At 38.0% G+C, this 13,239-nt stretch overlaps 1 protein-coding gene across 1 annotated transcript; it reads left to right on the top strand.

The window, feature by feature from the left end:
• Positions 1–2,209: 2,209 nt before the first annotated feature.
• On the top strand, positions 2,210–3,987 carry LOC148017383 (uncharacterized). Its single transcript, XM_087662681.1, has 2 exons — positions 2,210–2,681; positions 3,198–3,987. Exons 1-2 carry the CDS (start codon positions 2,390–2,392, stop codon positions 3,872–3,874), a joined length of 969 nt encoding a protein of 322 aa, XP_087518807.1. The 5' UTR covers positions 2,210–2,389; the 3' UTR covers positions 3,875–3,987.
• The last annotated feature ends 9,252 nt before the right edge of the window (positions 3,988–13,239 follow it).

The raw sequence follows: 13,239 nt of genomic DNA on the forward strand, positions 1-13,239 counted from the left end.
ATATCGGTCTAATAAGATATTATTCAATGTTAATAAAATTGTCAAAATTATTATCAATATTATAAAATAAGGATTGATAGAGTATTCTATATTTGCATTGAATGCATAATAAATTACCCTTATAGTATTAAGAAAACATGTTAAATAAACTTCTTAAATATGTGACAAACATTATACTATGTTATAAATATTTAGATTATGGTGTATAATTAAGTTTTATAATGAATGTCCAATAAAAAAGCAAGAAAAATATTATTTAAAAATAAATTTTATTATGTTTTTAGAAATAACATTTTAATATAGTATAAATATTTCACATTTTTTATAACTTATCATAAAATGTAACTAATGACATTTACTAAAACAAAAGCCTGATAATAAATTTTATATTTCCTTTTTTTCTCTCTCATCTCTTTTCCTTTTTTCTTTTCTTCACTCACACTCTCTCTTAAATTTTATATTTCCTCTCTCTATAATTCTCTTATTGTGTTTAAATTCTTTCTCTTCTTCTTCTTATTTTCTCTCTCTCATTTTCTTCTCTCTGTCTCTCTTCCCCTCTCTTCTCTCTTCTCTCTTTTCCTTTTTTTCCCTCTCTCTCTCTCTCTCTCTCTCTCTCTCTTAAATTTTATATTTCATCTCTCTATAATTCTCTTTCTCTCTGTTCCCCATCTCTCTCTCTCCCTCCCTTTTCTCTTCTTTTTTTTTTGCTCTTTCTCTCTCTCTCTCTCTGTCTCTCACTCTCTCTCCTTATTTTAATTAAACAAAACGTTTACATTAAAAAGTTTAATCTAACAGAGAGAGAGAGAGAGAGAGAGAGAGAGAGAGAGAGAGAGAGAGAGAGAGAACCTAGGCCCTACGCATGAGAGAGAGAGAGGGGAGAGGTATAAGAAAAATGTTTAATTAAAAAAGACTATTCTCTTTCCTCTTTCTCCCCCTTCTTTTTATCCTTCTTCTTCTTCTTCTTCTTTCTCTCTGTTCCCCATCTCTCTCCCTCCCTCCCTTTCCTCTTCTTTTTTTGCTCTTTCTCTCTCTCTCTCTCTCTCTCTCTCTCTCTCTCTCCTTATTTTAATAAATGTTTATTCTAACAAAGAGAGAGAGAGAGAGAGAGAGAGAGAGAGAGAGAGAGAGAACCTAGACCCTACGCATGAGAGAGGGGGAGAGGTAGAAGAAAAATGTTTAATTAAAAAAGACTATTCTCTTTCCTCTTTCTCCCCCTTCTTTTTACCCTTCTTCTTCTTCTTCTTCTTCTTCCTCTCTCTCTCTCTCTCTCTCTCTCTCTCTCCTTCTCAAAATGTATGAAAAACTATGTTCGAAAAACTTTAAATTAAAAAAAGTTTTTAAAATGTTTAATTAAAAAAGTTTAATCTAATTGAGAGAGAGAGAGAGAGAGAGGAACTTTTGATTTAAAAAGAAGTTTGATTTAATTAAATGAGAGAGAGAGAGAGAGAGAGAGAGAGAGAGAGAGAGAGAGAAAGAGAGAGAGAGAACCTAGCCCTACACATGAGAGAGAGAGGGGGAAAAGGGGAAGAATTTAATTAAAAAAAGAATGGGAAAAAGAAAGAGAGAGATTATAAGTGAGAGAGAGGGGAAGGGGTTTTAATTTAAAAAAGAGAGGTGAGTGGAGAGAGAAGGCTTTAACGAAAAAAGAGAAGGGGAAGAGAAAATGAGATATTGCACCTGAGAAAAAGAGGAGGGGAAGGGGTTTTGATTAAAAAAGAGAGGTAAGTTCGGGAAGCCGTCTGAAAGTTCGAAGCTTTCCAAACGTATAGCTAAAATAATATAGTAGTAAGATTATAGATATAGATACTAGATTATAAGTGCTTATAGGTTATAGACGTTAATCTAAGTGCTTATAGGTTATAGACGTGGGTATATGTTAATGGGTTACGGAGCATGATTGAGGAGAGGATTTCAAACTCACCAAGAAGTTGAGAATGTAATGTCCTAGCCTCTAGGAGTCCATCACGGCGTGGACGGTGGTACATGCATGCATGATGCGAAGCATGAGTGGTTATAAGCGGCCCTACTGTTGTGGAGTCGTGTGACTAGAAGAAGCGCTCCCTGTCGACTGGAAAAGCTGTCCCTCATTATAATGTTTCTTCCTAGTCAAGCGTATAATGACAGTATGCAACTTGATGACGAGTCAAGGAGACAGGAAACCCCACATCCTAATCCAATGGACAGCTGTCAACGTACAGCTCCAGCCTCCATAGCCCGGTCCCCAATGGCTGTTACGTGCTATCCCCGCCTTCTCCTCTTCGCTTTGCCAGCGTATCATATTTGAGAGGAGGCAGACCCACAAATTGCGAGTCCAGTGATTGTGCCGCAGCTGCGTGTGCGTTAGAGTACTTGTAGCGCTAACTCAGCATCGCTCGATCTCTGCATGTGAATGGCCGTTCATGAGTCTGAGGACAAGCAGGCCTGGGGTAATTCAAGCGGCCGAGCTTGGAAGCAGAGCAAGATCAGTCTTGGGACTACTAACCTCTTGTCTGTGAGAAGATCGGTCCTTAGTCGCAATCCCGGCCATGATGCAGGTAACGATAAGAAGAAGAGCTGGCCGAGGCTCTTCATGTATGCTGCCAGCGCGGCTTCATTGGCGGGGAACTTGATGGTGCTGTGGCCTGTGCTCATGAAATCGGCCAGGTTCATCGCCATGGCTGCAATGATCAATTATCGCCAAGGTATGCTGTTATTGTCCGAGCACAAGGCATCACAATAACTGTTTTTGTCGTCAGCTTCCTAGTACTAGACACACTAAGTATGTGGAGTTCAGTCTTCTTTATGTCATGCTAGTAGAACGCTCAGCGTTACTCCTGTGTAGCAGTGAATAATTAGGATACTACCAGCTATTCACACGCCCTAGTGTGAAACATCATGAGCTCATACAAAGATACACAGATTACTTAGGCATCTTTATAAAAAGGGAGCCACCACATCTCTAGCTTGTTGCAGTAGTTGGTAGGGAGACGAGTCCCCCACGTCCGAGCCTGCCTTAATCCCCATCCCCCTACTGCAACAGGCTAGATCTATAGTAGCTCCCTTAATAAAAAGATGTCTGAGTCAGCTTAATCCAAGATATATACATTCTGCTAGACCCCTTGCAAAGCTCATGACGTTGATACTTATTCAGTTATATAGTTCAGTTGAAATCATAAGTATGATGTCTAAAACTTCCTTCTTGTGACATTACTGTGTAGGTCGTATGAAGCTGTCGGCCCTTCATGAATACATGGGCAATCTCCTCCTTAGCCGCCGGCTCCTCTGCTTGCTCATCGTCCTCGTCCTACTAATGCAGTCGGCCGCGTTACTCAGCACCAGAGAATCCCCGGACTCCAAATATAATGGTATTGCTCAATATTGCACCAATTTCATCAAATCGATGTCTGACCTCTCTGCAGATGAGCGCGATCAGAAGGTCTCAACAGCTGCAGGTGTCGACCTGCACGATCATGTCGATCATCAATATCCAGAATATCCGTCCAAATCCTCTTCAGTTATCAAGACGCCTCCAGCTGCATATGCCACAATTAGCCTACCAGTCGAGATCGACCCATCCCGGCCAGCTGTAGTAGACTTGGAGAAGCACAGAAGCTGCAGTAGGCTACATGAGTACGAATATAATGACGGGTGCTGCAACTATATCAACAATGGTTGCATGTCCACTGGCAAATCATTAACTCACAATGATATTGTGAGTGCGTCTCGGCCTGTCGATCAGGCCAACGATGCTAAGCATTGTGAAAGTGCGCTCAACCGCCTCAGCAGCGAGCAATTCCGTTTCACTATAGAGACCTTCCTGCTGAAGCATCGCAAGCGCATGCGGGCTGAACTGTTGAACGATGAATCGTTCCATCATAACATGCTTGGAGTGTGAACTCCTCATAGCACACCAAGATGTACAAAGGCCCTGATTTAGTATAAAATAGCGTAGCTGGGAATCCATTAAATAACTTAGTCATGCACATATTAATATGTAAGGTTGGCTTATACACTTGTCAAGCATGTATAGTCTCTGTTATGGCCTTCCGATTCAAACTGTATCATACGTACATAAATGTATACATTATCAATTTGTCAAGGATGTAACACATTCTCTATCATGGGTTCTGAAAACTCTCCAATGATTACATGTATGTCCATGAGCTTATCCTATTCACTCCACAACTGTAAGAATTTCATGCCAATTAGAAACATGTACATATTCTATTTAGCATCCTTTCGTACACTCAATCAATAGTTTCAATAATATTTGTTTTCATACCATCTTCTTCCCTTTTTATATGTCTTCTAGGTGGCATTATCGAGTTTGCAATGTATATACCTCCACTTTTGAAAGCTCCGAACACAGCCTCAAATTTTGCAGTTGTTATGAGGTTGTTATGTATGATCACAAGGGACTTTAAATTAATCCATATATAGGAAATCTTGTGAAATGTAGGAAATTTTGCAATATTTCCTATGTGTGTATACATGTATTCCCTCTATATAACTAGGGAATCACATTCCCCACATCTTATAGAAGCGAATTAAAGGTCAATATACACTATTTCCTACCTTCTTTTAAAATTTCCTATATAAGAGAATACAAGAATGCAATTCCCTATTTCTACTTGTAGGGAATCATATGTCACTATAAAGATTTCTTTTGTCCTCTCAAAACTCCCTATATAACATAATTTCGTAAGAATGCCATTCCCTAATTGTAATACTAGGGAATTATATGTACATAGAGAATTGCCTACCTTCTCTCAAAATTTCATTGATATGAGATTAGAGGAAATTCAAGCTTTGATCTAGCTATAAAGGATCTAGCTTGTTAATACAATCTCAAAATTAGTGAAATTGGAAGTAACCATATGGAGGTGAACTTAGATAATTTAAGAATCCATCCACCTCCAAACACACACACACACATACAAGCATGTTGCATACACATGCACGCACGTGTGTGTGTGTTTGTGTGTGTGTTGGATTTCTTCTCCTTCCTATTGATAAAAACTACATGACATGATAATTGATTATTAATAAGAAACATTCAACTACTAACAAGGATTAGTTGTAAAGTACTTTTTTTGCTATTGCTTAGTGAGAATTGATTCCTTCTTTGTATTTAAGTAAATTGGCTAGTTTAGTTCCTTCTAAAAGGTTAATGTAAAACAATTCTTAGCTTTTTTAATTACTGTGACTTAAGGATATGAGACTCAATATCCATATGTTTTTTTATTACACACATTAGTCCACTCTAGCCAAAAGTATTGCACTACTTTCTTACCAAAGTATCGCACTACTTTCTTACCATGTGGTATCTACATACACAAGATACACATTAAGAAAATGTTATTTTTCATTTAGATGAGTCAAAAAGAAATGCGCACTTGAGAAGCAGGAATGGTGTATCTCTCTTTCCTTGCACTAAGGGTGCTAGGGGGTGGGGAGAGGGATGTGGTGCATCACATCCAAAAAAATCTTAATTAGTATCTCAAGAACCGTGAGGCCCCCTAATAGTGCTTCAATTGGTTTGGCATCCTTGCAAAGCTTGTGAAACTATGCCCCACTCACTTCGCATTTTTGTAAGTGCATGAGTAATGTCCTTTGCCTACAAAAAAGGATGTTGGACACCCTTCATGCACAACAAATAGCACAATCCACTTGATATGATGTGTAAAACTCAATAATCTCAAGAGGAAGATACCCACATAGTTGAAATGCCTTTCTCTATAGCAAAAAAGCACAACGTCTAATTGAGTTAGCTAAATGAAAGAGTATCCCAGTAAGTGGCCACTAGGTTGGTGTTGCATTTAGAAGGTCAAGTGCTAACTAAGGTAGAATTTAGATCTTGACTAGGATAAAGCTATAGGTGGTTGCAAAAACAATCTAAACATCTTAAATTTCCCTATAAAAAAGAAGCTTGTGTTGCTAAGTCCAATTGTGGTCCACATAATAGTTACTCAAGCCCATCCTAGTAATAGAACACCATGTATAATTGCTTACAATACGATGTATAGTTGATCACAAAACCATGTACAAAAAAGCAAAGGAATTATAAGGCTTTATAATTATATATAGGCATCTCGAGACTTGAATGATATGCTCTTTCCCTATATGCCCATTAAATCATATTTGACTTTTCGAAGCTGTCTTTGCCACATCAATTTACATCTCTCAATTGTGAAGGAGAGAGAGAGAGAGAGAGAGAGAGAGAGAGAGAGAGAGAGAGAGAGAGAGAGAGAGAGAGAGAGAGAGAGAGAGAGAGAGAGAGAGAGATGTTCTCAAACGCAACACACCCGCCACAAACTTGCATGCTTGCTCTCTTTTTAGGATTTTATTATCTTTGTGATGCTAGGAGGTATATTCCATGGTGGATTCCATGAAGTTTTGCGGTGGATTTCGTAAAATTATATTTATTTTCCGGGGCTCGTACACAAGGTGGATTCCTAGTGCGAAAAATTGATGGGGACGCTTGTCCTTTTCACGCGTCACATTAATTTAATGTGCAAGTGGGTGATTCCATAGCGAGTGATTCTGCAAAATACATATTTAAATTAATGAACGTTTATGAGTTTAGAGTGCGCACTCGTATTAAATTAAGGTCAGGATAGAGTTCCAACCTATTTATTTATTTTGTAGCTGAAGACTGCTAGGTATTCACTTTTTTCGGTTTAATTTTGTTATTTTCTAACAATTGTGAATGCTTCAGTTGATGTGTAGAGCAAGCGGCGGTGGCACTGGGAAGCACTGGGTGATAGCATGTATTCAAGTTATTTAGAAGAAATTATCATTTTTTATGAGTGCGCGTCTTAGGTGTGGCGCCAATATTTATTTTGACGCGCTTATTTATTGAAGGGCTTGACATATATTTATTATTTTGTATACGCATGGGCACACGTTTTAAATATTCATTATTGGTCATTGTATTTGGGCATAGCTCGACTCTTAAGGCACCCAACCGCTTTATTCTTAATTTGGACAAAAGCAAACACAAAAGCGAAAGCATGCTAATTGTAAATTTGGGCTATTTTTGAGCTTGGAGATGAATAAAATATTAAATACATGCTTTGTGGAGCACTCACACAAGGCATGGGGGGAGATTGTACCCAATTGGTCTTCTTGCTTCATGTCGTGCAAGTCTATTCTTTTGGATTTTGAGCAAAAAGTAGAGTTCTTTATTCTTGGGGACCTTACATTACTCGCTACGTATGCATACGGCATCCGATTTGTGCATCACTTTGAAAGCTCTTTAATATGAATATACAAGATCATGTTTATGGGTGCATGTGGAATGCTTTACATCTATTATTTTTGTATTTGTGAAGTAAGGGGGTCTGATATCTTTGTTTGTGGGTTTTTTTTTGGAAAATGGGGCAGGTGACAATGAGAAGTAAAGTAGAAACACAAAAAGAATGTGTTACCATTTCAATTGATACACATCACATGCATACATGTGAAAAGCTCAAAGTAATTGCACTTGGCATAAATCACTATTATCAAAAATTAAAATCAAATTTTATTATAATCATTGGAGGGGTTAGACAAAAAGATGTTCTCTCTACTTAAAGGTAGAAATTCAAGATTGGAGTTCTTAAATCCTTTCATTGCAAATGCTTAAAATTGCATTTTTGGTGGACATATCTACAATCTTTATCTTTATTCTCAAGGGCATCTATCAAATGTTTTTATTTGACATGAAAGTTAGGAAAAATATGTTTGTGCATCATGCTCAACATCCATGCCATGGCACATATTGTGATCATAAGGGCAGCAAAGGAAGGTCATCATGGGCTCATTTCCAACGGACTCCCATAAGATGACCAAATATTAGAAACAAATGAAACTATTGTTGAAATATTAGAGTGGAACCCTTGTGACAAATTAGCTAATGATATAAGATTAGAATCAACATTGACATTGATTGTACTGTTATAGTCAGTCATTAGACCACGTGATGCTATAAGGTTGTGAAATTGTATTGATATATCATCAATTTTTGTTGTTTCCTCTTCTTCATCATCGCTAGAGGATCACTAGATCGCCTTCCATGATTATTTTAGCTCTATTATTGACCATTATTTCCTCCTTTGCATAATCCAATCTTCTCTATTTTGTCATGGGATCTTCCTACAATTACATGTGACCATTGGGTCTCATAATAGTTGGAAAAAGCATGTCAGCATTTGGCCTTTTTATCATCTACACAATTGAAAGGCAATCAACCTTTGGATGGTTGCCTTTGTTACAAAATAAGAACTTACCAAGTGGATCTTGTGTCACTATTATTGCCATCACTACGAATACACTCCCATGGCAGTGATATTCTATCCAATCAGGATAAGTTCTAGTATGCTTCTTACCATGATGGGAAGAAAGACATCAAACCAAAAGGAACATTTATTTTGCTTCTTCTGTCCCTTCCCCTTCCACCTCTTCTTTCTTCTTTGTTGAGATTAATAAATTGAAGATAATTGGCTGCTAGGATATTAGCATATGACATTAGCTGCAGCAATACTACATTGCAAAAGTGTCAATGAGGAGGAGAGACACAACATACTACATTGCAAAAGTTCCAACAAGGAGGAAGTGTGAGGGTGTGATGAGAGACAACATATTTGTATGATGAAAGACAACATGAATACTTTAGATCAACCTCATATAGTAAAGGATGATATTTTGTTAAGGACTCATTGTAAGATCCAAACATAAGAGATTACATACCTCAAATTTAGTTATTTGCAATTTTAGGGGTTAAAAAATGGCATTGCAAGTTTTAACTCCATATTCATTACATTCAGTCCTACAAAACAACAATTTAAAGCTATATGTTGCTAGAATTTCTATGACATTTACAAAACACACTTGTTGCAAGTATGCATTTCCCATTCACTATCCAACTTCATTAATATTACATTTCTTATTAAGATAAGATCCCTCTTGAAAATTGCACTCCAACTACTTGAAGCTCTACCAAACTAGGAGAGGGTACTTGAACCCCTTAGAAATAGTATTTGTGTGTAACACCCTTTTCAGGGGCAAGTGTCCTAGGGCCTTTGTAGCATCATCGTCTCTGTCTTAAAGGCTTCCCAATTGTAGCAACCCATGCCTCCGACAACATACCCAACTGACCGAGGTCGTCATCTCCCTCAAAGTCCTAAAGACCAATGCTCGCCAATATAAGGATAAACAAGGAGAGATTGGTGGCTTTGGAGTCGAATTTTGCAAGGTAAATCACACACATGATAAATTATCATTAGCTAGATGAGCCTTATTGCTTGTTAGTAGGCTAATGTGAATTGACTTCACGTTCCAATTAGTCCACCAATGATCATCGAAGTTAAAAGATTCATAAAAATTGGATAAAGCAACACATATGAACGCTTCAATGTAGGCAGACTTGGTGATGATAAGCTTGCATGAATGCTTGAAGATTTCTCTTGTGGTGTAGAAGGGGTTGAGGGTATCGGTGGCAGTCCTCTCCCTTAGGAAGGCCAATACAAACTTTGGGTAGTTAGATAGCAAAAACATGACTACCTCCGCATACTTGACCCTCGACTAGACCAGCCTACGTGCCTCCTTTTTCAAGCGGATCTCTACCTTTGTGCATTTATGTGTACAGCTTCTCATGCCTAGGATCAGGCATGTCCTCATTGTTATTCCTTGCGTAAGGGCCTTATCATTGATTAGGTAAAGTCATAATCAAACCGCTTCTTCCCCTCCCTCAGCTCCTCCTCTAGTGCGCTATCATGGCGCTATACAGATACAGTGTAAAAAACTCTAGAGTGCAACATCATCCAGCTTTCTTATTGATCTAGAGAGTCAGTGCCATATTACTCATTAGTGTGAGTGTCCATAATATGAATGGTTAAAAAATACTAGATTTTTGAATAATTTTAGCCTATTTTTTATCTTTTGGATATTTTTTCTTGTAAATATTCTAAAAAGTTGTAGAAAATTTCTAGAATAGGGTGACATGCAAAAAGCAAGTTGCTTTTTCAACCCATTTTGAAGATTTCATGCAAAAATAAGGATTGGCAAAATCGCACGCGGCTCGTCGCAGTTTACAGGCAGCAAATAGCACTCTAAACTGGGAGAAGAAGAAGGAGTGATTTGGAAGACTTCTGACCAAGTATCCTAAGGTTTTACCCCCCTTTTAGAGCCAACGGAAGCATTAGATTTGTGGTCTGAGTAGCAAAGTAGAAGCTAGTGTTTGATACATATTTTTTATCTATAAGGGAGCTCCAAGAGATCTAATGCTTGGAGATTGCTTTTGAGTAGTGCCAGACAAGGAATTTCAGGTTCTATCAATACATAGTGCTTTGATTCATTGTGCTTTGTCTTTATCTTGTGTACCTCTTTTCTATTATTTTTCTTATCTTCTATCTCCTAATCTCTACTTCCTTCTATCTTGGATTCCCAATGGATATGACATTTTGACTAAAACCCCTCCGACATTGGTGAGCCCAATGTGAAAGGTTGTTAGAAGGAAAGACAAGATGGGAGAACCTTCAAGCACAATTTCTAGTGATGTTTTATAGCAGTTAGTGCAGATTATGAACATACTTATGCAGGTACAACAACAACAACAACAACAACAAGTGATGAAAGCTTCTACTTAAACAAAAACTGTTGTGATGAATGCTTTGCAAGCAGTTGAGCATGAGATGAAGTTGTTTAATGGCAGGAATGTATCTGCATATTTGCATGCCTATGCTCAAAAGATGGAGTTCTTTAGCATGGCTCTAATTGCATGGAGACGATATTTTGTACGAGTTATTGTACATGAATTGAAAGTGTAAATTGTACATGCAAGATGCTCATTGGGTATCTTTCAAGAAGGCACTTAGGGAAGAATTTTACATTGAAGACACTAGTTTGATTACCTGCAAGGCTTTCTAGGAGTGGGTTCTACAACCTAATAAGGGTCTTGTGGCTACAATGTTATTAAGAGAATTTGAAAGTTGGTTTGAGCAGTTAGATCTTGTAGAACAGCAAGCTCTTGCAAGTGAGAAGATTGAATTGTTTCTACAAGCAGCAGATCCTGAGCTTCAAGAGAAGCTTGATGATTTGCTAGAGGATCTAACTGTAGAGACAAGCCTTAAAATAGAGTGAAGGCATGCTAAGGAAGCTATGATTGCACTGATGAAAAAGCATAGAAGAAGAGAAAGATTGCATGTATCTAGCTTACCCACTATTACGGGCAAAACAATTGATGTATCCAGTAAGCCACCCACTTCTGTGGCTAATCCTATGGCTGCACCTGCTATTGTTTCCACTATTAGGAAATATGTATTAGATGAAGTGGTCAAAGGCATACAGGATCTTCAATTGAAGGTTGCAAAATTGGATGAGAAAGGACAAGATAAAAGAGAACATGCAACAACCCCTAAATGAGGGAAAAGATGTATATGGTGTGATAGTTTGTAGCATGAAAGGAAGGATTGTGCTGCTTATTAGGAGGCTTTGGTATGACATCTCATCTTTTGGAAAGATGTTAAGATCCATGCACAAGAAACAATATTTTCTCTTGCTTTGAATTTTGGAAAGGGAGATATGAAAAAGTTGTTGGAAGACTTGGCTATCCAAAATGCTTATGTGGTTGTACATCACTACAAGGGAAGGGGGAAATAGCGACATCGAGTTTCGATGCAACTCTACCATGTCGCTATTTGCGACGCAAATAGCGACAGTACTCGAACAAAAAAACGTGGCCAAAACTCAAGCACGGCATTTTGTGAAAGAGAGAGCATAAGAGGGAGAGAAAGAGAGAAAGAGAGAAAGAGAGAAAGAGAAGGAATAAGAGCTTCTCCCCACTGCCGTCGCCATCGCATTGTCGTTCGCAAAGAAGAGGAGGATGTGTACGAAGGGCGAAGAGGAGGTGTCACGAAAAGGAGACAAAGAATCCATCTTCTAGTCTTTGCCACGAGTACATTGCTCCCTCTTGCTTTGTTCCTGTTCTTTATCTTCTTTTTTTTTGAGATGCATTGAGGAAGAAAGAGGCGAAATGAGAGAGGGAGAAGAAGAAAGGAAGATAGAATGAGAGAGAGAGGGAATAAACATGAAACATAATAGAGAGAGAGAGAGAGAGAGAGAGAGAGAGAGAGGGTGGGAGAGAGAAGAATGAATAAGAAAACACGAGGGGGTAGAGAAAAACAAAGAGAGACCGTAGTCATGCAAGAGGGCATTTCATGGTTAAAAGCTTGGTGAAAGAAACTCCCTACACCTTGACACGTCACAAGAGCCATTGCACTTGAGAAGGAGTAACCAAGTCTTCACTAACGGGAAGCTCAACTCAACTCACTTGTTTGGACACCTTTAGGAGTGTTTTGAGAGTGCTAAATAGAGGAAAAAGAGACGATGTCAACACTTCTGATACGCTTACTTCCAAAGTAAGTGCTAAAAGATCACTTCATACCTCGAGAAGTGAACTTGAGTTGTCAATCTAAAACTCTTCTTAAGCTCACCTGGAACCATTTGGTGAGAACAACTTGAGTGGAGGTAGCACTAATAGTGATAGTCAAGCCCTTCGACCTCATGCAGTTAGGTCATCAAAAGTGACTACATCTAAGAGATGACAACCCTAAGAAGACTAGGATCTCACCTTAATTAGCCTACAACACTCACAAGCGGTTGGACCATCAAAAAGAGAGTTTACATATTGTGTAGTGTTATAAAAATTGTGATTGAATGCTTGTTTGCATATGTCATAATTGAATTGGAAGTTTGAGCACCATCATCATGAAGATACTTGCATTTATATTGAATCACATTGATTGTGGAAAACAAAAGCCTAGTTATGCATGGTGTACCTACATACACTTGTAAGTTAGTAAAATTGCAAATTTCTAACAAATGAACACAAGATACATAAAGAAATAAATCAAAAAAAGAAATCACAAAATACATAAAGAAATTTGAGAAATAGAGAGACCAAATATTGACTAACTCTAGAAACCCCTACAATCATAGCTTAGTCAAAGAAAATACACTATGAAAAATGGACCTTATCATCAAAAATATTCTAAAGTTTACACACCATGCCATAGAGACCACACCACTAAATGAGCCTTACTAGCCAACAATGAAAAATTAGGCAACAAGCTTTTTACCACCTAGCATACGACACATCAAACATATGACAAATTTGGAGAGCAAGAGGTTTCTTCCTCAAAAGCCACAATGTCCTTGCCTAAACTAATCACTTATTAAGACCATAGTCATGCAATAGGGGGCACAGAAAAACAAAGACAG

Source organism: Lygodium microphyllum, chromosome 22 (genome assembly GCF_053477565.2).
Source record: "Lygodium microphyllum isolate KBCC chromosome 22, Lygodium_microphyllum_v1.1.10, whole genome shotgun sequence".
NCBI lineage: Eukaryota > Viridiplantae > Streptophyta > Polypodiopsida > Schizaeales > Lygodiaceae > Lygodium > Lygodium microphyllum.